General features: G+C 47.0%; 1 protein-coding gene across 2 annotated transcripts in view; it reads right to left on the bottom strand.

Moving 5' to 3' along the window:
- LOC144728539 (sodium/potassium-transporting ATPase subunit alpha-3) overlaps positions 1-23,224 on the bottom strand; it is a 40,102-nt gene extending 16,878 nt beyond the window's left edge. Inside the window, exon 1 of one of the 2 annotated variants that reach the window (XM_078608044.1) lies at positions 23,149-23,224. In XM_078608044.1, coding sequence (XP_078464170.1) covers positions 23,149-23,187 — 39 coding nt within the window. In that variant the 5' untranslated portion in view covers positions 23,188-23,224. Of the gene's footprint in view, positions 1-1,799; positions 2,039-23,148 lie in introns of those variants that run through there. The other variant, XM_078608045.1, reaches the window with a different exon arrangement.
- Positions 23,225-25,848: the final 2,624 nt, after the last annotated feature.

The following is a 25,848-nucleotide window of genomic DNA, read 5'->3' as shown; positions in this document are numbered from 1 at the left end:
CAAATTCCCATCGATGCAAGGTCAACTTGACGTCACCTCACACTTACGGAATCTTTGTGCACACAAAAAAATGAAATGGGGAGGAAAGAGCAGAGGCAAATAGGGAGAACAAAAAAACTCCACCACCAAAAGTTTGGTCGACATCGCACACAGGTGACATCGCACTCAATTGTTCAGACACATGGGGTCGTTTTTTGGCCAAAACCCACGACTAGCATAGCTAAAACCCACACCATCCTCCCGTGTGTCGCAAACCACTGACGAATGCAACAAGCAACACACACATGTTGGATAGTGCAGACAGAGCAATTTTCTTGGCCGTATTATTTTTAAGCGGGTGGAGAACGTGAGGCCAGCGGTTAGTGGCATTGCGCTATGAATCCAAGAAACCTGCGTTCAATTCCCAGCGACATTTTAACATCTGTGACAAGAGTGATAAATGGTGGACCCCCCCCCCGCGCCCCAAGAAAATTCACCAAACCACAATATCCACTTTGGTCAAAGAATGCCAATGGCCACATTGACAAGGGAAGGTCTTCACCCAGCAGCGGGATTTGATATAGGGTTGAGAGTTAAAACGACCGCTAAAAAAAACTTCTAAAACAAAGTCGGTTAAGTACAATAGCCGATTAAACCGGTATTCAACGTAATAGAGTGCTTCAAAGGTCGGGCACGTATTTCATACAAGCGAAGACAGCATTTAATAAACTTGGAACGGTTCAGAATCTTTCCCATCCAATAACAAGAAAAAACCCCACCACAGCTGGATTCAAATTTCAAAGGACATTTTGGTTTGTTTTCCACCAGCCCCGAGAGCAACCCACCACAACACGCAGATCCAATCAGGCGTGCGCACACGTACAGTGTGGGACCCCATTGTGGGATGATAATCCCATGTGCACGCTAAAACAAACACCAGCCTCAAACAGCCGAGGCTAGAGGACTACTGGTTTGCTCCCAGCAAAACGAAGAACAAAACCCAGATTACACACAACCTGAGTCATTGTGTTTGGCCAGAGCCAGGAAGTACAACAAGCAAATGCTAAGCCATGTGCACACACACACACCACATCGTCACAGCTTCCCCCCCCCACTACACCAGAGCCAAATTGGAATTTTCCATTCTGAAGTTACAGAACATACTTTGTTCACAGCACTTAAACCCACGGCTGGGTGCCCCTCCCCGTAACCTGTCCCTGCCGTTACCCCATTTGTAATTCTCCTCCACTCACCCGTGATTGGCACTACGTTCGATCCCACCGTGCTGACCCCGTAGTTACGAACGGTGTCCAACTGACTACAGCGTCACCCGGCACTATTCCAGCTTTGCGCAGAGACCGGTTTACGGCTCCCGTCAGCCAACCGCAGGTGCGTCCCTCTCTTCCAATCTCCGTGTGGCCATTCCTACCACATCTACCCATCTCCTCTCACTTTCAGCCTCTTAAACTTCACTTAAGCGATTTGTTAGAACCCGCATGGCACACGGTAATATTATGAATACTGCGATCACAATTATCTTCATTTATGTCCCAAGCATTTACTACACTTTTCTTGATTCACCTGTTCAAACAATACTTTAACAAGTGACCAAAAGCTTACAATACAGTACAACTTCATTAACGACTTGTCATACATCCACACTATGCACATCTACAGTACTTTACTTTTGTTGCAATATAATATTTGGTCAAATGAGCTTACACGAGTTCAAGCCAGTAAACTTTAAACAGTTAAATAAATAGCATTACAGCAAGGATATTGTTACCATCATAATCATCATCATCCACAGCATCACTCACCCCACGCCCCATGGTTAGGCCGAGGAAGGTGCCCGAGCAGACGCACGTGTACTTGGGGGGGGGTTGCTGTGCCTGCTGCTCACAGCCTCTCCAGCCAGAACAAGAGCTTCAGTGAAGCTCGCAGGACTTTAAGCCAGAAGCCAAACCCACCAGCCAATCCGGTGGCAACGAAAGAGAGGCGAGGCCATGCCCCTTTCCCCGCCAACCAACGGGATTCCCTGCCAGCTTTGGGCGATGACATTCACACGCTAAACTTGAAGGTCATTTTACAAGAAACGTTGTCGCCCTCTTACTTTCTGCATTACCCTTCTTTTACATTCCATTTTTTTGTTATTTTTTTTTCAAATCCGGTTCTGGGACGTCACAAGGAGGGTCATGGAGGCCATGCTGCATTTCAAGGTCAAAACTACAAGGAGTGGCGGCCGCATTAACAATGTCCCCCAAGACTATACAACGCAGAGGCGAATCAACATTCACGGCCACACACCAGACAGGGGCACAGGCATTGTATGAACGGCACAAAACCACGGAAGCACACTCGCATAGAGGTTCACTCAAACACTCAGTTATATAAAACAAAACACACACACTTTCTCTTACACACCAAAGTTAAATATCCCCCTTAGACTTCAACTCGCTGTTGGGGCAAGTGGTGTTAGCAAGCATCTACGAAGGCCGGCACGCCACACGAGGGGGTGGGGTGGCTACTACCAAGTGTTGGGTCGCCTTTGTCTCCCCAGTTGTGACGTTTACACGCAGCACCGGGTGCTCATTTATGGCCGAGTCTACCTAGGGGAGGCTCAGGACCCATTCAAATATTCGCCATTTATGTTAACTGCGAGTGGGAACCGGCACACGTACAGACAGACAAGTTAAACTCTACATACAAGTTTTTGATATACACACCAGACACTAACTAGTACAGTATATACATTTCAATGTCACAGATATTTGCAATTCCACACCACATGCATAAACATGTTTACACACAAGAGTTTTAAAAATACCCACCATTCATAAATGCACACACCAATACTCCCTTTACACAAAACCATGCAAGCACTCCTAGAAATATTAAATTTCACATCCACTCTCTCAAACTCGCAGATGTTTAAATAAACACAGTGCACACACAGACATTAAATTAGATGCACACACACACTTGGAGTTGCTCAAATACACAAAGACGAAGATACACCCCTCCCCCCCGTCATCTCCACAAACTGTTGGGGCAAGTGCTGTTTAGGCACCCGACTCTCCATACACTCAGAACTGTTCAAATACACACATGCATACACCAACCCTTTCTCTCTAATACACAGGTCAAATACAAAAATACACACACTAACAATGACATTAAGAAAGTTCCCCTCTACAAAGTGTACAAGGGGGTGGTGTGGACATCATCACGCCTGACCACCTTTGTCTACTCAGTGGCGATGTTTACACATCGCATCAGGTATCCATTTGAGGCAGAGTCGACCTAGGGGAGGCCCAGGACCGGTTCAGATAATAATCAGTGTTGGCCATAAGCAGGAATCAAACCTCGGATCGACGGGTTTGTAGTGCAGAACGCTAACCATTGCACCACCGCTCTCCGCGCACATTAATGTCAAATCAGCAAATTCACCACAGTGACACTCGCAGAGATAACAGCGAGCAGACTGCGGCCACACACAATGGATCAGGTGAATTGTAAGAGAGAGAAAGAACACCCTCAAGGCCCCTCCACCTACAGGAGTGACTGTGTCCAGTTAGTTCTGGAACACAGTGGCCAGGCAGCCGGAGGCTATATTTAAAAACCACATACCAAGATTTTCATTTGGTAGGTGTAGGTAGTGGCACACCCAACATCCATCCCCACGCTCTCCTCCGTTCGCATACACGGGGCGCAGCATAATGGAGAACTCTCTCAAAGATGTACATAGTAATTGACAAACATTCTATCACTGTGGCATGGATTGCCAATGGGCAACATGCTTTGCAGAAAAGCAAGCTCCGGCCAAGGTCGCACCCGCATTTTATAATGCGATTAAAAACAAACGTGAGAAGGGTTGCGCGCTAACTTTCTTTCCTGCGGGATCCATGCACGAGAAATTGTGCGGGGGACAGCCGCGGCTCTCCCATCGGTCCCCGTCCGAGGGAGGCGCCACTATGGGGACGTGATCACGGCCATGGCGAGAGAGACAATGCCCCCCAGAGCCCGCGCTCAGGGCTCCTTTCCCTACACACACACCTTTAGGCATCGTAACCTATGCTCAGCTGTAAACGGGTGCTACTCATTAACTCACATTCTCCACGGAGAGGGCAGTTAATGGAGTGTGAACATTAACCTGCCCTCCCATGGAAAGGTTGAGCTGCTTGCTAGTTTGTTCTGGTCCCCTCCAAACCTCCCCACCGCCTCAGCCTTTACTGTTGCCTAAAGGGCAAAGGCAGGCTTGCTGCCGATCTGCTTAAATATTCACTTGTAAAAATAGGTGGAAATGGCTGCAATCTGAGCACATCTGAACACGGCGCATCTCAGGCCATGGCAAGACCTCCGCCCCCCACCACCTTTACAATGAGCAAACACAGCACAGTATCACACAAGCCCGCCACCCCCACCAGCTCCTTGACTGCAAGCCCCACACGATGTGATGCAATTATCCGTGTGGCTTCTCAGAACCCACACCATGGCCTGGTTTTAATTTGTACCAAATATCAAACACGGGCAAATGTGTAGAGGCGGCATGTTGTGTATAGGTGGAGGGACACTGAGAGACAGAACGTGGGAACCGGCATTGAATCATTATTATATTTATTACCCCCAGTAGGATGATGAGGGCAGCAGTGGTGCTGTGGTTAGCACACCGAGCTACGGACCTGGTGACCTTGAGTTCGACTCCTGGCCCATAGCTAGTTAACGTTAGGTGGCGAGTGATGTCCTAAGCACTCCACCCATCTCTATTCAGCAAGCCATATTGACCAGTGTGGTGAAGTATGGTAAAAAAAAAACTTAGCAAAATGGTTGAGGCGTTCATCCAGCAGTAGGAGAACCGCCCACTTTAAAAGAGGCCGACAGTTCACCGTTTTATATAATTTACACGCAATTTAAACACTTCAAAAGTAACTAAATATGCAATTAAAGTAGTCCATATCGTAAATGTAAAATACGGTAGATGCATGTTCATGACAGCACCACCACCTGAATATTCTATAAAGAAAAATGGCTGAAGAAAAAGTATTATCTGCAAACTGGTCTCCTTTGCTATTCCTTAAACGTTTACATGAAACACCACAATACGCAAGGTCCCAAACTATACAAGCGGAGAGATCAAATATTACAATGATGATGAATAATCATAACGTACACACTGGTCACCCCACAGCTGGATCCATTATTCCCTACACCAGGTTGGCCATGATGGGTGTATGGCCACACTGGTTCCTGTGTGGTGGTGAAAGGCGTCTCCAAGATCATTTAATACATCACTCAACTGATGTATTACCCACAGTCCGGAATGAATCTCACGTGGCTGGATTCATAAGAAAGTGCGTCAACCACTGTGCCACCAACCCCAATCCATTACGTATATGCGCTCCACTAAAATAGTTATGTTTGTACATAAAGCGCAGTGCACCGATATCTTGGCATCTGCGTATCGGGGTTCCATCGCACATGCATATACCATGCAGCGACTGTTATTCCTTCTGCAGAGTCATGCTTGTCAGACAGAAACCCATTTAAAATAATGCACTCACAGGTGGCCAAGAGGGAAGATGATGGGATGTGTAATTTTTTTAAAGTTTAGAAACAGATATGCAGCAGACTTATTGGCTGCTTGTCTATTTTATTATTCCAGAGGTGGTTGGTACCGACACAGCATCGGATGTAACCCCCACCACTCCACCACTGCAGGGGCCACTCGTCCACCCAGGGGGTTGTGTTAACTTAACAGCAGAACAAAGGCTCTTGTATATTTAGAGTAGGCACCTCTGGGCTCAAGAGTTTCAGCAACACAGGATCAAACACTCACACCTGGAAAAGTATTCTATGCAGCACACAGACATCAAACGTTATCCATTAGCAGCCCGTGTTTGCCTCTCGTCTGCCAAATGTAAACGAATCTCTTTGGTCCAGCTTAGAAGGTAGATTTTTAATCAAGACCAGCTCCAAGCCAATTATGGAAAGCTTATCAGTGGCTTGCACCATTTCAGCCATTACCTGGAAGCAACCATTTGAGGATTATGTGCAGACAGATGTATTGCTTGCTTATCTATTTTATCAGTTAAGGATTACCGTAATCAGAAAGCAAACCTCTCCTGCTGGTGGTCACATATACATTTCTTACACCCGGAAAGAGATGTCCAATACACAGCCTAGTAGACATCACAACTAATTTTAAGGGTTCGATAAACTGGGCCAAAATCCACTGCTGGATGAGTGTCTTGGCACGCCATGAAGGTAGGGGTTATTTCACCGTGCTTCACGTTAGTCATCGTGGGACACGTGTGTGTGAGCATAGGGGTAGCGTACAACAAATAATGTTGCTACATGTGGGAGCATAGGGGTAGAGTAGTCAAAAAAGTATATATTTTTTTAGGAAAACATCTTAAGGATCATCAGCTGCATTTACAAGAGTGTATGGACAGTGTCCCATAGACTCACTGGGGACCGAGGTACAGGCAGATATGGGAAAAGGCTCAGATTTGCGGAAACCCTTTTCATTGAGATGTTCCATCATGCACACGTACGCGCACCCTGTGGGTGGGTGGTGTGCGGTGTGTTGTGCTTGTGGTGTGCGCCAGCGCAATCCCAACCACCGCTGTGTCCCAGCTGGAATGCACAGCAAGCTCTAACGCAATTGCCGCAACTCGTGATCCCCGTGACTTTGTTAGAACCAACGACCCCTCCAGCAGAGCTTGAAGGGGGTGAGACAGCACATCCGCGACCCCTAAGAGGGTAAAGGCACGCAGTGTGGCGGCACTCCTGGTGCTGTGCCCTTCCCATATGTTTTACGCGCGTGGTCCCGCACCACCACAAACCCTTCTTATCGGTGCCCGCCGCTATGAATTAAACTACACACGGGCCAGGTACAATGCGGGCAGAGATGCAAAGGGATTTAATGGATCCGAGGGGCGACGCCTGCTGAAGAAATGGAGCGATGAATTTAGCTCGTGTGCAGTTGTTGGGCGGTTTGTTACACTGCTACATTGCGGGACCTCAGTAAATGGTAGAGGCTTGCGACGGCCTTCATCCAGCAGTGGATTAACCATGACCGATGATGAAAATATTGTAAAATGCCTTCACCATGCTGTAAGATTCAGACTCCCATAGATGGTTTCCACATGATTAAAGAATTATGTACATGTCACCTTCCCTCCATACCAAGATGGCAGGACTTGCAGACATCAGTCTGGATTTGTTCATTTACAGCCCTTTTGTCAATCCACTGCTGGACGAAGGGCTTCCCCCCATGCCATGCTGGTCACGCAAGGTGTTTAACCACACTCCACTATGCTGGTCAGCGCAGGTTGGTAGTTTAAAACGGCAGCCGTACAGAACCCTTTCATACGTGACGATTCGTCACCGATGTTAGCCCGTGGCTGGAAATCGAGCTCGCTGGGTTTGTAGCGCGGAGAGTTAACCACTGCGTCACCACTCCAAACGTCCCAGGATTGTTGGGACTGTGGAATTGCCAGAGGCTCAACAAAACAAACACTGCAGCATGGCAGAGACAGAGGGAAAGGAGAAACAACATGGAGATGGAGTAAACTTGGAAACAAGCCACGGTATTCAACAGGCGGTTGGGCGAGGGTCTTGTTGAAGCAGGCAGACCAAGGCCGCTCACAAGTGCAGTCACGCCTACACGGGAAAATGGCAGCGAAAGAGCACAGACAACCCTCCCTGCACCACAGAGATTGTTTTTGCCCACTCCACCCCACCACCCTCCTGGTGAATTTGCCACAAATGTATGTTTCGGAAGGGGTGAAGCAGTGTCTACAGTGGTTAAGAGCAATTGTGCTGCGAGCCCGGCAACTCCAAGTTTGATTCTTGCCCACAACTCAGGACAGCGGCGAGCGACGTTAGAGCCCGGCACGGTTTTCCTCCACCACCCCCCAAATCCCCCGATCCACTCGCTCAACCATCCACAGGGACCGCTCCATGGTGAAGAGAGGGCAAAAAAACCTCTCTGCGACTGACATGTGGCATGGGAAGGAACTTTGGACACCGTTGGATTGAGAATAAAGCAGAATAAAGAAAATGTAGAAAGTGTTTAAATGGAGCCACCCAAAGTCTTGAGAGTGAGCGAAAACAGGCTCTTGGCAAGTCGCGGTGAAGAGGGTGGCTCGCACGCGGGTGTCAAATGTGCAAGCGACCGCTCCTACCAAGCTCGTGCCAAAACAACGTTGCACTTATCTAATACGTGCAAGATTATACATTTACTCCATTGTGCAAGAGTTCTAAAAAGAATCGCTTCCCATAAGGTCCACTCAAAGTTCAGCACCCTCAGTGGTCTTTTCCACCACAGGGTCAAAGTTCTGATGATTAAAAGAAATATGGAAAATATTTCCCGTTCGTAGCATTCATGAAACTCCAAAGCCAAAGGATGAATCTTGAACTGAAAACGTGGATGAGAACTATAAACAACTATTTGTTTGCCTTTCCTGTTGAGAAGGCATAACTGTAACCAGCGTTCAAGCTAACCAGGCTAGATTCTTGACGATTGCATAAGGAGTGGAAATATCTAAAAACGGAGAAAATTTTCCAACAGGCAAAAATCTGAATGACAGAGCAGAGTTGCGCAACAGGGACCCATGGGGGCGGGGTGTCCCTTCATTCCTGTGGGTTAATCGTTATTTATTAAATTATCATCTTTCACTGCCTAACTGGGTTTGTAAGGTGTGCTTGCATAATTAACTGTACCCTATAAAACAGCCTATTTGTACAACATTTATATACCCTTTAGCAATCCACCGATTAATGTAGGACTCCGCAATGTGTCGGTCTTGGGGGTTCGTTTGACCATACTTCACCATGCTGGACAGTGTGGGTTGGTGAAGGCGGAGGGAGGCCTAGGAACAGTTCAGAGATCACGTCGCTGTGACCAGAAGCAGGGCAGTGCGCTAACTGCTGCGCAAATCCATGATCCTCAAAACTGAAAAGAGTCCAAAAATTAATCTCTAATTGGCTGTGTGCGTCTCACCTGGGTTAATGTTTCAATGCAGAAAGTCACTTTGGGTTTTATGGTTACAATCGCAAAGCGAAGGCATAGTCCAAGGTTCGGAATGGCTAAAGGCGGCGTGAAGGCACTGGGTTTAACAGTGCAGTATTACACCATGAACCCAACGTGAATGGTAAGAACTCGACCTGCATGGCCACTCAGGCAAACTGTAAACCTACGCAAGACCTCTCACTCCCATCCAACGCATCAGTGTGCACGGCCCTACATTGACGGAGGACATCATTTTCATAGTTATAACATCCCTTGCACGACTCGCCAACATCCAGCTATGCGATTCTACACACCCATTTCTGAACGACCATTTGAGTCCGCCAACTGTTCATGAATTTTGTATCGGTGTACGGGAGGCAGGAATTGTGCCGAATTTCATTCCAGTAAACTGCAGTTTTGATAGAGCTAGGTATATTGACTGAGAAATCTCTGGGTTTGGTCTGTGGAACAGGTAGCACACGCTCAGGCGACCATGCGACACCATGCTCTTCAGCATCTGGTGGTAAAGGTGAGGAGCATGTTGCAGTACACGCTGGATGTCAGCACACTCCTTGGGAGTAAGCGCAGTTGTAGTGCATTTGTATTACAAGTTTTCCCATCACGTTCCTCCACACCAGTGTAAGACAAGAATGTGTTGCTAATATACACAATTGTGTATATTAAATCGAAATTTACACAATTGTGCTTTCATATCCAGCTTCTACTCAACAATAGATGCTGCTGCACTGCCCTCTCCACCCACCCAAAAAAACCCACACAATCCAGGCTCAAACCTGCTTAGCCAGCGAGATGAGACCACATTCCAGGTGATTTGATCACAGACTATACACAAAGACTACTCTCCAATAATGTTTAAAGACCGGAGAAGATCAACATTACAAACACAGCATTTTCATGAATACATTTAAAGTGAGATTTGCTTAAAATACAATTAACTTTAGCTCAATAAAAGGCTAAATATATACGGTTCTAATGTTGACAAAAGTAGTTAAGCAATTATCACAATGACGAGAATAATAGTTTTTACATGAATGTAATATAATACATGGCCTAATGACAAAACCCAGAGCACTCCACCCAATTAGATCTCTGAAGTACATCTGGGTTGAGCCTGGTTCGTGTGCTTGGACTGGCGACCACCACGCACAAAGTTGTCACAATGATACATACAGTGCAGAAAATCTATTGGTGCACTTGTAATCTATTCTCCCCCCCCTCCCTCTTCACCATTCCACACCGACCAGCATGGTGAAGTATGGTTGAAGAAGGCCACCATAACCTGCATGGCTTGTGGAGGGGCTTCAAGCAAACAACGGATCGTCAAACACATGTGTATTCTAACTGCGAGTGGTCCACGTATATGAAACACGACACGATCAACTGCACGGCTCAGCCGGTTACGCCACACTTCCTACGGGGGTTCCAGCCCAGCCGAAGTTGCTTAACAAACAATGAAGCTTAATTTATCGACTGGATTCAATAAAATACAAGGAAATACGATCGCCTGTTTAAACAAATGATGCACTCGAAGGTAAAACAGGCCCGATAGATTGTGAAAGAAATATTTTTTTTATTGTATTTTGATGCCGAGACCAATAAACGAGGTGGCTCGTGATCTAGAGCCCTAGAATTACACCACAGCCACACTTTTTTTTAAAGTAAAGCTTCTGGGAAAATACGGGCATACTTTACTCAAATGGACTCAAGTTTGTACGAGGTGGAGGGTGTTAATTGGTAACCAGACTGACATCGTTGTGTGACTATTACATTGGCTTCACCTATATGGGCACGAGTAGGTGAACTGTTTGGATACACAGTGCAGGACTAGTCCGCTAGGGAAGGAATACACAAATAACAACAAAGCCTCATTAAGCAGCTCGCTGGGAGAGCCGTCGAGTGGTAAATGTGGCTCACAAAGTGCCGCCCACGGCTGGAGGGCTGCACACGACAACAATTGAGGCCCGATAAGAATGACGTTGTTACAAATGTTTCCAGGTTGGAAAAAAAACGAGATTTAAATTTGGCATATGAATAGTTACCTAAGGATTTACATTGGAACAAAACACATCTTTCAATAATCAAAAATGTATAAGCTTTGTTTTAAACCAATATCTGTTCCAATAGGAAGGCTATAAGAATAAGGGCATGTCCGGGGCAAGCCAGCCTAGAAGCGCAGTATCCATTAAATGAAACCAAATCGAATAGTTATTTGATTTCTCTTTGTTCCTCTGTTGCCTTTACAACCGCGAGTGGTGCTCCAGGGCTACAAATGGGCTGGCCGCCTTCAATTCAGTCTTTGCATTTCGTCTCCCCGCCCCCACCAACTTAGAGCTGATTGCGCTATCAGCCTCATGTCTTACACTTCTTTTGTATGGCCGATGTAGAGGAAGAGCAAACCACAATTTCACAAAAATCAGGTGGTCAAGCCAAATAAGGGTGTCAGCGGAGTGTATCGGTGTGATCTCGTATAAAGGAGATTGCGCAACACAAAAAGTAAGAATTGCACAGCCGTCTTTTTTTTCCCAGACGGCTGCCTTGATTCAAATCCAGAATCTCAGTGGTTGCCAGCTCAGCACTCTGACCTCTTGAGCCAACCGGTCGACTCTTCTGTGAGACCCCTTCTAAAAGGGCTGCGTTGAGCACGTGCTGACTACGGCAGTGGCAATCTTCCGGACTCGGAAACCATGATTGAGAGATCAGCAATTCAGTTTCCTAAACCATCGACTCAGCAACTTGTAACACAATTAACCCAATTGCTGCATGCAGTCATATACTTTTATTGTATTGGCCTTCAGGCAGATAAGCATATGTCCTTAACATTGCACTCTGTCTGCACTCTACAATAAACATCGTAAATCAGCATACAAGAACAAAATACTCAATTTATGTGCAAGAAAATTGCTGTAATGTTTTCAAACTGATTAGGAAGTGGGTTCAGCTACAACGCAGCTGCCGTCAAGGAATCAAAGGCGGTAGAGGCACTGCAGGTCGCAGTCCTGTTGTTGCCGATGGTGGAAGTAGCAATCATGCTGGCAAGGCTGCCGTTGGTAGTGGTAGGTGGCAATGGTTGTGATTTGGCAGCTGACAGTAGTGCCACTGCGGATACTGGTGGTGACGGCGGTACTGCAGCTGATGGTGCTGCTGCGGAGAGATCTTGCCAAAGACTGGTACCAGCGGTGTCAGGATCAGCCCCTATGGAGGAGGCCCGTGAAGTATGCTACTGGGCAGTTGGGAGGCAGTTATCCTCCAAGAAAAACCGAGGGCAGGGGAGTGCCGCCAACAACGAGCGGAGCATCGGGTGTCTAAATTGCAGCAAGTTGGCACAGTGGGGGACAAAGGTGGTGTGCATCTGCCAGTTATCCCATGGCACCTGGGTCTGTCCCCTAAACTCCCATCAGCGAGCCTTCGACACTTCACATGTCCTCCAAGTGCACCAGGCCTGGCACAGACACCGTGGTGATGTCACCTCCACTTGGTGGTGAATGGCGGCTGTTGTTGTGGGGATGATACTGCTGGTGGAGCCATCGGTAGCGGCAATTGTGGTGGAACTGCAGCCGTTTAAACGGTGGTGCTGGTGGCCGGGAGCAGAGCGTCCGCGCAGCGCTCGAGTAAGCGAGTGTGGCTTCGAGCGCCACTCAAACTGCTCTAGGCCGCTGTGAGAGGAGGGCACGCTTCAGTAGCAGCCCGGGTATGCACGAGTTCACGGGATGCAAGTGCAAGCCGGGTGGATCCGGATCAGACAAGGCCAGACAGGCACAGTGCGCCCCTTCCCCTTACTTTAATTTCTGACATTGTGTTCTTAGGGGATGCCTGCCTGCCGTGTGACAGAACCCGCACAGACAAAAAGGAGGAATGTCTGGGAACAAATGGAGCCATTTGAAAATGAGTGAGCGCAAAGAAACTTTGAAACTCCAGAAAATCCACCGAACCTGGGTAATTGAGTGACATTAATGATCATGGCATTGCAGTGATTTGTTTTGCTATGCATTCTACAAGCTTGGGACACCAATTCTTTAGAAAATATGTACTCAAGTTATCAAATGGGACAGTTAGACATCAGTATCAAAATAATCCTAATACATATATAACTTTGAAAGTAATTATATCTAGTGTTAGAAAACACAGCTCATTCTTGGAAGAGTTGAATGATTTAAACCGCTTTGCGTTTCGTTTGGCATGCTTCCCCACACCTCTTCGATTAGCACCATTGGCTACGTACGGTGCGAAAGAAGTTCAACATGCATACATGCAAATTCATGCAACATGGATAACATCTGAAAACATGGTATTCTATGCACATCCCTTATAAAACAAGGTGGACAAATAACTTCACATGGGTTCATGTACCATGCCCAAGTGAAATGACAATTTCATCATAATACTAATGATTACTCGCATCTTTAAACGGTGTCTTAAATGTACATTCCGAATCGTGGACGTACCCAGTTACAAATTAATGAAGGAAATGTGTGCAGCGGACAAAGCAAAGAATATAAGCACACTGAATAGCCCCAGGGCTATGGAACGCTCTTCCACGAGATATCAATCAGGATCTGAGTTTGTGGAGATTTTGAAAATGCGCCTTAAAACCGATTTACACTTCCGCTGATTAAACTTAGTTCATTAGTAAATTATTCTTAAAATGTATTTATATTATTTTTATGCCGAGTGTCTGCTGCTGCTGCGTCCTGTACAGCGCTGAGATCCTTGATAAAAAGTGCTAAATGTTATTATTATAAGCATGCTTGGATTACCCTGGTGTGGAGGATGGCGATGGAACTTTCAATAGGCGTACAATACTTTCAGACACAAGCACAGCCGGCCTTCCTCCATCAAAAGGGGTGTGCTTAGTTACTGAAAGATGTGAAAAGTTTCAAATAGTGCTAACCACATGAAATAATAAACCACGGTGGAATGGTTAGCACGCCGAATTTTCAGAGGGCACGATCCAGAGGTTTGCTCGTTAATTCCAATCTCCACGCACAGGAGTTGAAACATTTCTTACATTTTAACTGAAGGTAAGAAGGGCAACCAGTGAATTTGTTACTCTCGATCCAATGGAAACTTAGTAATGAATGAAAACGGCTACACTGGTGTACTGGTTATTGTTTAACCCTGACAGTTACCCACAGACGTATGGACTCTTACAAGTAAATCTCACCGATTCCCACGTCATTGCGTGCTTATCGCTGTACCCAGCGGGTGTTGAACCCAGCCAACATTGGTAAGACAGGAGAAGCAACATACCAACCGCAGTAGCCACACACGCATGTACACCGCCTGCCTACCAGCATGCCCGCATGTCCCTGGGTTATAAAGGCCAGGGGGAGTACATTTTGCTTTCTCCGGGTTGTCCAGATGAATCGCAGACCGCACAACTCTACACGCGTTAAACAACCTTACGTCAACAGTTTTCTCTAACTCACCACAGCGTGTCCTACAGCTGTAATAGGATTAAATTAAAATCGGCAATGTTTTGAACGATGGCCTTCATCATAGGACATTCACGTGGCAGTGTTATTTGACGAATGAGAGTTTTTTTTATTTGTGCACAAGTGCCAACACAGCAGGACCACCAACAAATATTTTTTTTATTGTACACTTATAAAAACGTAAATCGACACTTTCCTACAGCCAAAACATGTGCGCTAGTTTGTAGAAAATGCACACTCATCAATTAATGTTTGTTCAAGCTCACGATAGACAAAATTAATAACCGAATGTGTAAAAATCTATATTTTTACATTTGTATGCCATACACGCTTGGGATTACATTGCGAGACATAGAAATGAAAACAAGGATGAGGGAATAAAAAACACAACCCCGAGACATCATTGATAATTGAGACAATTGGGATGGCCTTCGGACGAGGTTGGTGACGGAACGGCAGCCCAAGGATAGAACGCGTGGACCACGTCGACTGCCGTGGAGATGGAGCCATGAGCTCGTGTGCAGGAGCGAGATGGATGGGAGCAGCAGTGCACACAGATGATTACATAATTGGGTGGCCTTCATTTAGCACTGGATAGAAAATGGCTAATGACGCTTTTTTATCTAATGGGCTCACATGACCTCTGTACCCACCACAATATCTTAAGTGGATAACATTCTTAAATTTAACTGTAACACCAAATCTACCATTTTATGTATTGCCAGGGAAGGTGCATACTTACTAACTTACAATAGCCCAGCAATTTGTAAGTATGTGCCGTATACCTACAGAGGAATTAAATGCTCAAAGTTCAGCGTGCGTTTTAACGAGCAGGTTAAGAACACTGTGTCCCAGAGGCAGTGTTTATAAACGGGTGTGGATCGCTCCCATGCCTTCCAGGCGCATGTGGAGCTGGCACGCCGCATTAGTGCTGGAAATCTGCGACACAGCATGAACATTTTGCTTTGGTGCGTTCCGAGCAAAGCACACACACAAAGATCCTCCCCATATGCTACTGCGCAAGTTTCGTGGCTGTGCACTATTTCTCTCCGATTTGTTTTTGGAGTTCTACCGCGTGTTTTTCGAGCACTTTCGACGTTTCGCTCCACATGCTGGGAGGTTCTTCAAAAGAGCCCACATAGGCTTTTGGGGGCAAGTGCTGTTAAGCAAGCGCCTATGGAGGCTGCCACGGTGCACAAGGGAGTAGAGTGGTAGGGTCAGAACCACACGCCCAGCAGCCTTGGTCTCCCTCGTACTGATGTTTATATGCTGCGCCAGGTACTCATTTTAAGGCAGTGTCGACCTAGGAGAGGGCCTTGGAATGGTTCTCATTTGTATCACTAATCTACTGATGTCAGCCCTGGGTGGCAATAAAAACCCAGGTTGCCAGGTTTGTATAAGCAGTGCGCTAACCATTGCATCACCACTCCCCCACACACACATGGATAAAAAGCATGCACTTTCAAACACCTCTACAACACACACGTATGCATGTCTATAAAAATGTGGCACAAAGCACAATATGGTGATAGTGTGAACATGAAGAATAGGTAGGCACTGCAGGACATGCTGGATAATACACCTGACTATGCTCTACACACATACTACACAAATATTTATCTTTTAGAAAAAGGATTACCGATCGTGACACTGAACCACTTTTTGTAAGCTCGGGTCAAACTCCTCTTGATGCCATCGCATGGATTGCCAATGTCAACAGACTTACAATGTAAGGTGCCTTTTCAAATGCCATACAAAAAAGGTGTAATGATTAGCCTCCCTGCTACCCATAGGATCGCGATTCATTAACGGATTTTCTTTTGCACCGTGGCGATTCTCTCGCAGGGCCCACGTGAAACCGTTCCATGTGACAAATACACAATTAAAAAAGGAGACTTACAATCGTGATTCGATACACGCGTCACGAACTTTAGAATTTGTATATTCAAGAGACGAATCGACACATCGTTACATCGCTAATTTTAAAGCACCTGCACATATGGAAGTCTGGGTACATAATTAATGGCTGATCTTACCCCCCCCCCTCACCCCGGTCAAAGGCACTGCCTCGCTGGAAACTGCTATGCAAATGCAAGGCCAACATTTTTTTGTGAATGGCGGTCAACGTTTAGAACACCTATGATGGGTTCCACACCCCGGCTTATGATACCACTAAAATGGGAGAGGCAATAGCAGAAGCTGCACGACTCCCATGAACACAAAGTGCGTGTCTTTCTGTTAAAGACTGCTGGGAACGTTCTCTTAAAAGGTGACCTTAATCCTCTCCTACGTTTGGAAGTGGAGGAGCCACCACAAACTGTACAAGCAAGCTGTGCTTTGCAAAACCACCAAGTACACTTCCCCAACTGCACGCTCAATGAAAACAAAGGGGCTGCATAGCAATCGTGGAGGACGGACACCACGCGGGAAGGGTAGCGCTGGCTCCGCACATTGCGGTGTGACCTCAATCTTTGCCATGGAAACCCCGCCAGCCACCCTCGCATCGCCGACTGAGAGCAAGCACAGCTACAGTGAGAGTGGTGCTGCTCTTCTGCCGCGCAGCGAACCTGTAGACAACCGTCGTCGTCGTTAAAAGCATGTGCTCAAACCACTGCTGGCTGAAAGCCTCCAAGCCATCGCCATCTCTAGCAATCCTACGATGCAATAATCCACCAAGCATTTGCTTAATAGCCATCTCCTTGGAGGATCTTCTCCAAATGTGTTACATTCTTTGGCTGCCACTCCATCGTTATTCTTGACCACCGGCCATTAATTCCTTCTAGCGCCGCATCCTGCACAGTCCACTTGATTTCTAACGAGTTTGAATTATGTTTGTTAAGCTGTGTAACTTATCTAATGCACGCGTTCCCCTTTGACTGTCGACGCAATCCTGAAGACACACATCACATTTTTTGCAAGTAAACCTTCCCATCAAATAGTTCAATTCTACCACTTCCTGCAAATGGTGACAAACTCTAGATCGTATTCCTGTACTACACAAGGGGATTTCTGGATGGCGTGACTGTTGGCTCAGTCCTCCAATAATGCTTTGTATGTCAATTGAAAACCATTCTGAACGTGTACTCACATACACGTTTCAGGCCACCAAGAATCACTGTTGTGGCCATACTATTTAGGCAGCAGTAAGATGATAATGGCATACCGACTTAACTCCTTCCCGGAATCAATCACTACAGCAAGTCCTTCATTGCTTTGTTAACAAACCCTTTCCGATTACTATGGGGACAGTTTGGCACTATCCGGTTTACCTTTTCAATGTATATCTGCGACTATGTTCTCAGCTGATCAGGTAGAATTACCAGCAGACACTTTCCCTCGATCTACGCAATAAGACAAACGCCAAAAAGAGTATTGCACACGGCGGTGTTTGGAAGCAATGTGTTTTTAACACCCCGTTGCAGAATTCGCAAGCGCATCGTCGCCACGAGCGAGATTTACTTGGGTCCATCAACATTGCAAATAACTCCAAACTACTGTACGGTTTATGACAGAAAATCTGGCAGGCAACTCTTGATCGTGTGCAGAATTCACCACAGAGGAAGAGACACCGCGAGGGCCCCACTATGGTCAGCGCCAGCTGTAACACGAAGCTCCAGAGTCGTTGTTGCAATCTTCTCAAGTTTTATCTACAAGCCGTGGGCGATCACGTGGTTTAAAGAAAAGCAACCTCTGCACATACCTAGCTACCCTGGCTACAAGATCATCATCAACTTAGCCCAAAGGGCCAACAATGCATTTTAAAGCATCTGGATGCCCTCGTTTTCAATGTCTGTTACACGTACGTGTGTGAACATGGAGCAACAAGACAACTGTGATACGGCGATGATGGCAGTGGTAACGTTGTGGGCAATGACCTTTCTGCCAAGAACTCATCGCTGCTAAGAGCCATTTCCATAAAATATCCCCTACAATCGCTTACAATTTAAAAATGTTCCTCTTTAGACCGTGTCATGAACGAACGTGTGTAGTTTTTTTAATGGAGCAACGGTAGCCCAGAGTATTATGAATATACAGGGGTGGGAGGGATTGGGAAAAAAAATAGAAAAATAACACCCAAGTAGAGCAGTCATAAAAGGGCTCAAGAGCGTACATTGTGCATCGTGTTTGTTGTAACCATCATGGGGGAAGAGTAAACACGAGGGAGTGCTTCACTGCCAAGGGTAGGGTAAAACATATACTGCAATAACAAAATTAATAATTAATCCCCCCCACCCCCCTATAAAACCACCATTTTGTTACTTCACACGTCTCTCCACCAAGGCTTCTTCTGTCCATCGCCGCCGCTTTGCAGGCAGTTCCCCGTGCACTTATCGCCAGATTAGCTGCGGCTGGGGGTTCACAACTTCGCGGTGACGATGACAGGAGAAAACACGACACGGTTAAAAAAAAAACAATTGAACAAGGTAATTTCAAGAGGAATGAGCCTCCAATATACAGCAACTTTGTGGCCATTTCCTTCACAGAATGAGGCAAGGGCAAATGAGGGGCACTGCTCGGTGCCCTGTGATACAGGACCTCGGAACTGCATTACGAGGTGTCGTGAGCCAGCCCCGCAGAACTTTTCAGGTTGAGACTCCATTTCACACGGATACTTTGTCGAGGTCTTTAAAAAAAAAACTTAAATCGTGCGACGTGCAAACCCCTCCACACAAGCACACCATCTGGAAGTCCATCTGCCTTACATATGTGCAACTGCCCAAGATGACACGCAAAGCATATCGAGTGACCAGCAGAGCAAAATAAAAACAGATTGTTCTTACGTGTAATCCCTTGGTTCAATTCACTGCTGGATGCGGGTTTCCCTCATGCTGTGCAGGTAGTGGGGGCTGACTTGCACATACTTCAAACCGCACTGATCATTGTGGGTTGAGGCGGGGAGCATACATTTGGGAGAACAGTATAGTATAACAATGGATTTTGCGACACTGCAGTGTGCTGTCCACAACATCGGACAAAACCTATCAACACCGATTATATGGTGATCATCCAAGCACTATTCCAGGCTCGACCTTATTTGACATCTAGCAAAATCAGTTTAACACGTTGGCTTTCGTGACCAATATTATTATAAGGTGTATATCGGATTAATTGTTTATGTGACAGATGCTATATTGGACAGACGGGACGTAACAGCGTAAGACTAAAAGAACACCAAATAAATATTAAATTATCTCAAACAACTGTCGGCAGTGGCAGAGCATGCTCGTCAACAAGGACACTCAATTGATTTTGATAACGTTGAAGTGTTGTGTAAAACTAAGTATTACTGGCCAAGACTAATTAGAGAATCCATTGAAATTGAGAGAAATACAAATAACTTTAATCGCTCTGACAGGTACAGGCTTAGTGTGGCCTGGAGGCGTATTATTAAATAAAATAGAATAAAATTACAATTCCTTATAAGGAAAACAAATACCAATTAATAACAATTGAATGATTACCAATCTATTATATAATTACAATACCCTCCGCCTCAAATCACTGCAGCTGATTGAATTAAATGATGACGTCACCCTGCTGCTGCTCGATTTAAGACCGGGAGCAAGAGGGCCTCAACATTCTGGCAAATCACCCGATGAAGCTGGATGTAATTATCAGCGAAACGTCACTCAAATTTTAAATGTGGATTCACTCTTCAACACACCGGTGGGCTAAAGTAGTTAACTATTTGTCCTTTGCAAACATGACACATTTTTTATCGTTTGGCCGTGTCGGGTGGCGGAAGGTTACAACACATTTAGGAATAACGCGATCTAACCCAAAAACCTTTGTATTAGGAATCTAGCAAGATCATGTGCATTGTGAGCGAGTTAGTCAAAGGCATGTCTTTTTCTTATTTTTAATAGGTTTTTATTCAAATTGGATCATTAGATTAAGTGTTGAAAAACACATGCATCCTAAAAGTAAAGGCTGTATGTCTCCAATTTTTTTTACCCATTGTAAAATTAGGAGACAAAATAACCGTCTTGAACCCATGCACCGTCACATCCATGTGACAAGTCCACCCAACTCTTCTGGTAGCACAAACCAAACCAAGACCGTCGCTTTAAAAAAAACACACACGCGTGGAGGGGCAGAGGAGTCTTAAAAGTCATCGTAAGATGAAGGCTTCCACAAACAGTTTCCATTCCTCATGGTCAGGCAATGAAATCATTCATCAAGCAGCTGCACACGAGCCGAGTTCGTCTCTCCATCTCCGCGGGGGATATCGCTCAGGCTCATTTTCTCATTTGGCTACTACTCCATAGTTAAGTTGACCGCTGGCCATCATCCCTTCCCTTAGCAACGTATTTTGCCTACGCCCACTCACTAAACAGTCAATGGTGACATGATCATTTGTGTAGGATGTTGAATCCCCTAAAGTAACGGTTACATTTCGCAATAGGGTGTCTTTACGACAGCACGAATCGAAGTACGTCAGCTAGTTAGTCTACGTGTAAATCAATTACCCAGAAAAGCCTTACAGAGTCTCAGTACTGTGCAGGAGGGTCCTGCATTTGGATGCTTGGCAAATGCTACGAGAGGCGTATGGTGGGAAGCAAATGTCGAAATCCACGGAAAAAACACCTAGCACCGCCATCTCCTGGAAGAAAGTAGAACACTTAATTTCGCAGTACAGTGCCGTCACAACGTGTGCAGCAGGGTTAATTACACCGGCACGTTTCATTATATTCAATTCATTTACCCATGATTCTTGCAGGCCCGCGAGAGAGTGTCAACGTGTTGATCGCGGTTTCTGTCAAACTCGACAGCTTGCTTGGCAGGCCTCACTCGCAGTGGCAGGGAGTCGTGGGTTTGTCAATGGCCGCGTTATTGGACGGGGGCCCCTGATCGGGGTGGCTTTCTGGCCTTTGGCTTGGCCACAGCGCCCCCACGCGGCCGCCCGAGTATTCGCGCAGAGCCAATTTGCTACCCGACACAAGGGGGCCCCCCATTGATCTCGACATCAACAGCGCGGAGGATTGCACCTTCTTGAAATTTCAACGGATTAAAACCAGTCCATTTCAGTTTCGCGGGGACCCAAAACAGCGGCGAATGTAAAACCCACTCATGGTGCCTTGAAGCTGCCCAATTCCTCTCCCTTCGTTGTAGTTTATCTACCGTGACATTTTATCAGACGCGATAACATTAATAGCGGGGCCTTTATCCCATCCACCGCTGGATGAGTGCCCCAACCCCTGAAAGACGTCGCGATTCCCTCACGGTCACCACGACGCTACCAAAGAATCATCTCGCTCATGCATTTAGAATCCGACCTCACACCCCTACAAACCCAACGCTCTCATCGCGACCACAATTGGGGCGAGTTCACGTGCGAGGTTGCCACGACGTGGTTAGAAGTCTCGACCACCACCGGGTCCATCCATCATCCTTGTAGCCGTCACGTGGAGGGAGGGCCCCGTGTCCTGCCTCAAGCGTGCCGATTGTTACGCACACGAATAATGACGCATTCTGACGCGAGTGCTCCCCTCCGAACCACACGTTCCCATTTCAGTTTCAATTCGAAGCACGTGCCTCTCTCTCGCCCTCTCCTCTCCCTACGCTTCGTTTGATCGCTTTTCAGCTCTCGATCCTTTCTGTTTGCCGGTGTTTCTAATCGGAAACATCGGGTGGACACATTCCCTTCCGACTTGAATTCGAGCCGGCAGATGGGCACAGTGCCCCAGGCGGGCCGGGCGGGCTTGGCAGACTCAAGATCCTCAGAAATAGCTGCGCGCCTCACCGCGACCAAAATAGATCGTTCCAACGGAATATCACACACACACATATAGCACATAACACACATATAGCACATAACACACATGCATATCACGTACACACGGGGGTTATCACACACACCAACACAGGCACGAATGCGAGATGGCGCGGTGTCTGCGTGCCCGTATAAAATTAACTCTTGCTCCCTCCCCCTTGCCTCGAATCCATCTTGACACTCGGGAGATGATGGAAGACCACTGCCACAGGTAATGGGAAACAAAGATAACGGTGCAGTCTACCACACACACAATCTCCCTTGCATACAGCCATTGACAAGGTCCGATATATCCAGAGCTACACACAGACACGATTTCCTCTACACCGACAAGCACACACTTTGGGATCCCTTACACATGGACAATCAGACAACCACACAACCACATGGGGTTGCCTAGATACACAGAGCGACGTATTCTATCCTACAGATGCACAACGATCCACACACACACACTACTATTATTATAATACCCTTCACAAAACCACACCAAGCCACAGCCAAATGGTTGCCCTTACAGAGAGCCACATGATCTTTCCAACAAAACCATCGACAACATGGCCCGCCCCTACACCCACAAGTCATAGCTTTCGCTGGCAGAGAGCGACAATGAGCCGCTTCACGGTATCCCCTTCCCTCCAGAGAAGACAAATGCACGTGGTGGTGGGGGGGTGTGAACGAGCCACGCACACACAGCGCGCCCCTCCATGTACCCGGGGCGAGGTGGCTCGCGCGCGATGCGAGCCGGTGTCGCGCCTGGCTCGGTGTGACCGCCGCTGTGCCGGTGCCGTCCCGCTTACCCCAGATCACCCCCCACCACCTGTCGAACTCCTCCTGTCCCCCCCACCCTCCCTCCTAGGGTGCGTCTCTGTGACTCGCCCCGTCACCGGCGAGGCTCCGGGGACCCCGCGTCTCTCCCCGCTCACCTGTGCCTCCTGCTGCTGATGCTCGGGGGTGGTCGCCATTTTGTGAACGGGCCACGTGACGCGCGGCGCCCTCGGCTTATATAGCTCGCCACGTGACGTCACGTGCCGCCATCACGCGTCCACGCCCCCCCCCCCTCCTCGCCCCCCTCCCCCCGGACGTCGTGGAGACTGCGCGGGGGTGAAGGGGCAGCAGCGGTCCCCCCTAGCCCCCCCCCGGTCCCCCCCAGCCCCCTCCCAGCCCCCCCCGGTTCCCCCCAGCCCCCCCCCCCAGTCCCCCCCAGCCCCCTCCCCCCCCGGCCCCCTCCCCCCCCAATTCAGAATCAGACTCAACAGTAAAGTCCCCCTCCCCCCCCATTCTATATTTGTTTATCTGATTTCTAGATGGTTGGTTTCTGCTGTCATTTCTGATTAGATTATTAGTATTGGTGTGATTTTAATGTTTTCATTGTTCTATTTCAATGTTGTCCATTTTGCAATTTAGTTGACCAAGGGGTCACTTTTGCCATCCCTGCTCTGTTGCGTTCTCATCTGGTTATGCAAACGAGAGCAGGCCTGTAGTATGAACACAAAGACGACAGCTTGTACAATGTACACCCATAGCCAAACATAGGCCAGTTGTACCCTAGCAGCCCACTTAGACCAGGATGACATTTCTCATTAAATTATTTAAATTGGAAAATCCCTTGACATGGAAAACCTCGTTTGCAAGGGTCTCGACTGTGTCAACTGATAAACCCAAAGGTATTATGCAATGCATTAATTGGATGAGAACATCTGGATATATAGAAAACCGCAGAGCTTGGGTCATTGTTGGCACAGGCTCACTGCCTGTCTGAATTCCAGCCTGTTTGTGGTATTCAGTGTTTTGGGATACAATTTGCACGGGCTACGCTGTATAATACGAAACAGTATTATCAGATTAATACCCAATTAGACCAGGCTTCTACTATTCCACCAATATTGTATTTCGATAAAAATCAGACCTCCCCTATGACTTAAGCGAGGCTTTCACCACTCACCCTATGCAGTCCATTTCTAATCAAACCATGCACCATACCAAACAAACACCATTGAAGCACAGACGTCCTCCCAGCTCTGCGCACATCAGCCCCTTGGCCTCGTGGATCAACGTTATCCAACACCATTGTATTAAGCTGGCAAACTCTGGACTGGTTTTGACCCGGGTCTCACAATCATAATAATGAATAAACTGTTGGGGCTCGACAGGCAATCCGTACAAGTGTCACACTTTCAAACATCAACAATGATAGTAGGCAGGTATGATCGATATAAATAATTGTTGACATCCTCCTGTCAATCCACTGCTGGATGAAGGCTTCCCATTGCTCTGATGGTCAGGACGGAGTTGATTGTCCTACCCCACCACTCGCCATTGATATTAGCCACAGTCAGGAATCAACTCAGATAGCCAAACTCATAGTGCGGTACACTAACCACGGTGCCACTGCTTCATTATATACAAACATGTGATACAAGCTGGAACAAAAACAAACATCTATTTGAATGTATTTTGTCTTGGGTTCCTGTCAGTAATTTAATTTATATTCTTTTTTCGTAGGGCATTGTGAAAAGCAAGTTTATATTGTTTTATTAATGTTCGTCATAAATGAATGCAAAGGTTCCTCATCCAGCCCGATGATGTGGTTGACGCAGTGTGGATGTCAGCGATACCGCCACGATGTGCCTGGGTGGAGCGTTCATCGGCGACGTGCTTGGATGGTTCGGACTTCTCCACAGTCGCAGTCGGGCGATTCTTTGATCTTCAATTTATGGAACGTGCACGCGCATCTGCCGTGTCGTGTTCGAGCGCGGTTCAGCGTGGCCCGTAGTCGTCGTGGGAGAGAGAATCCCGGTACTTCCACCGTCGGATCGTGAATTATTTTTTTTGTTTGCCACGTCCATAGCCGCCCACGATTCAGAGCACCGAGTGGCGGTGACTTTATTTTCGGCTGCTGGAGCAGAGGCGCTTATCCAGAGCGGTTTCCTGGATTTTAGCCTTGGGCGTAGGGGTTCCTTTAGATCTTGATGGAGCGGCAGAGTGAAGTTCTTCGTTATCTTGTTGTATCATATTTAATTTCTATAGGATTGTACAATACAATTATATAAATTGGGATTTTATAAAGCATCTAAATGTCTACGAATCGCAAGACCCTGAACCACGGGAGCACGGATATTGATGTATGGCCAATGAGATGGCCTGAAGCACATCACTTGTCACAGAATGATGTGCTCGGAAATAGAACATTCGTCTCTTCAGCCTATTTATCATAATCCTTGTTCCACTGCCCTTTGGTTGTCCTTGCCCTGGCCTTGCCCCCACCTCCCTCCCCCCGTGTGTGCCATAGCTGCTGCCTCCTCGTCCCATTACTGGCAGCAGAACAATCCATCTCTTTCAAATAAGCCTTCTACCCGAGCGCGCGTTAGCTTTTCATGGCACACATCTGCCGGTTAGCACTGATCCACTTTCAGACGCATGTACACACTGGAACTTCCTGGACACACACAACGGAACCAGAATGGTTTGCAGCTTGCTTTTAGTTTTGTGTGGCGCAGACGTTCCCACGTTGGCCGAAAACAACATTCCGGTTTCTCTGTGATGTCTTATTTTCACAAATGCGATTACTTGTGATGCTTGCAGAGGCTGCATATATCCACGAGGTGGAAACCTTGCAACGCCAC

This window comes from Lampetra planeri, chromosome 29 (genome assembly GCF_965212315.1).
Source record: "Lampetra planeri chromosome 29, kcLamPlan1.2.h2, whole genome shotgun sequence".
NCBI classification, from domain to species: Eukaryota; Metazoa; Chordata; class Hyperoartia; order Petromyzontiformes; family Petromyzontidae; genus Lampetra; species Lampetra planeri.
The sequence above is the reverse complement of the archived record's forward strand: the minus strand, read 5'-3'. Positions and strand labels throughout refer to the sequence as shown.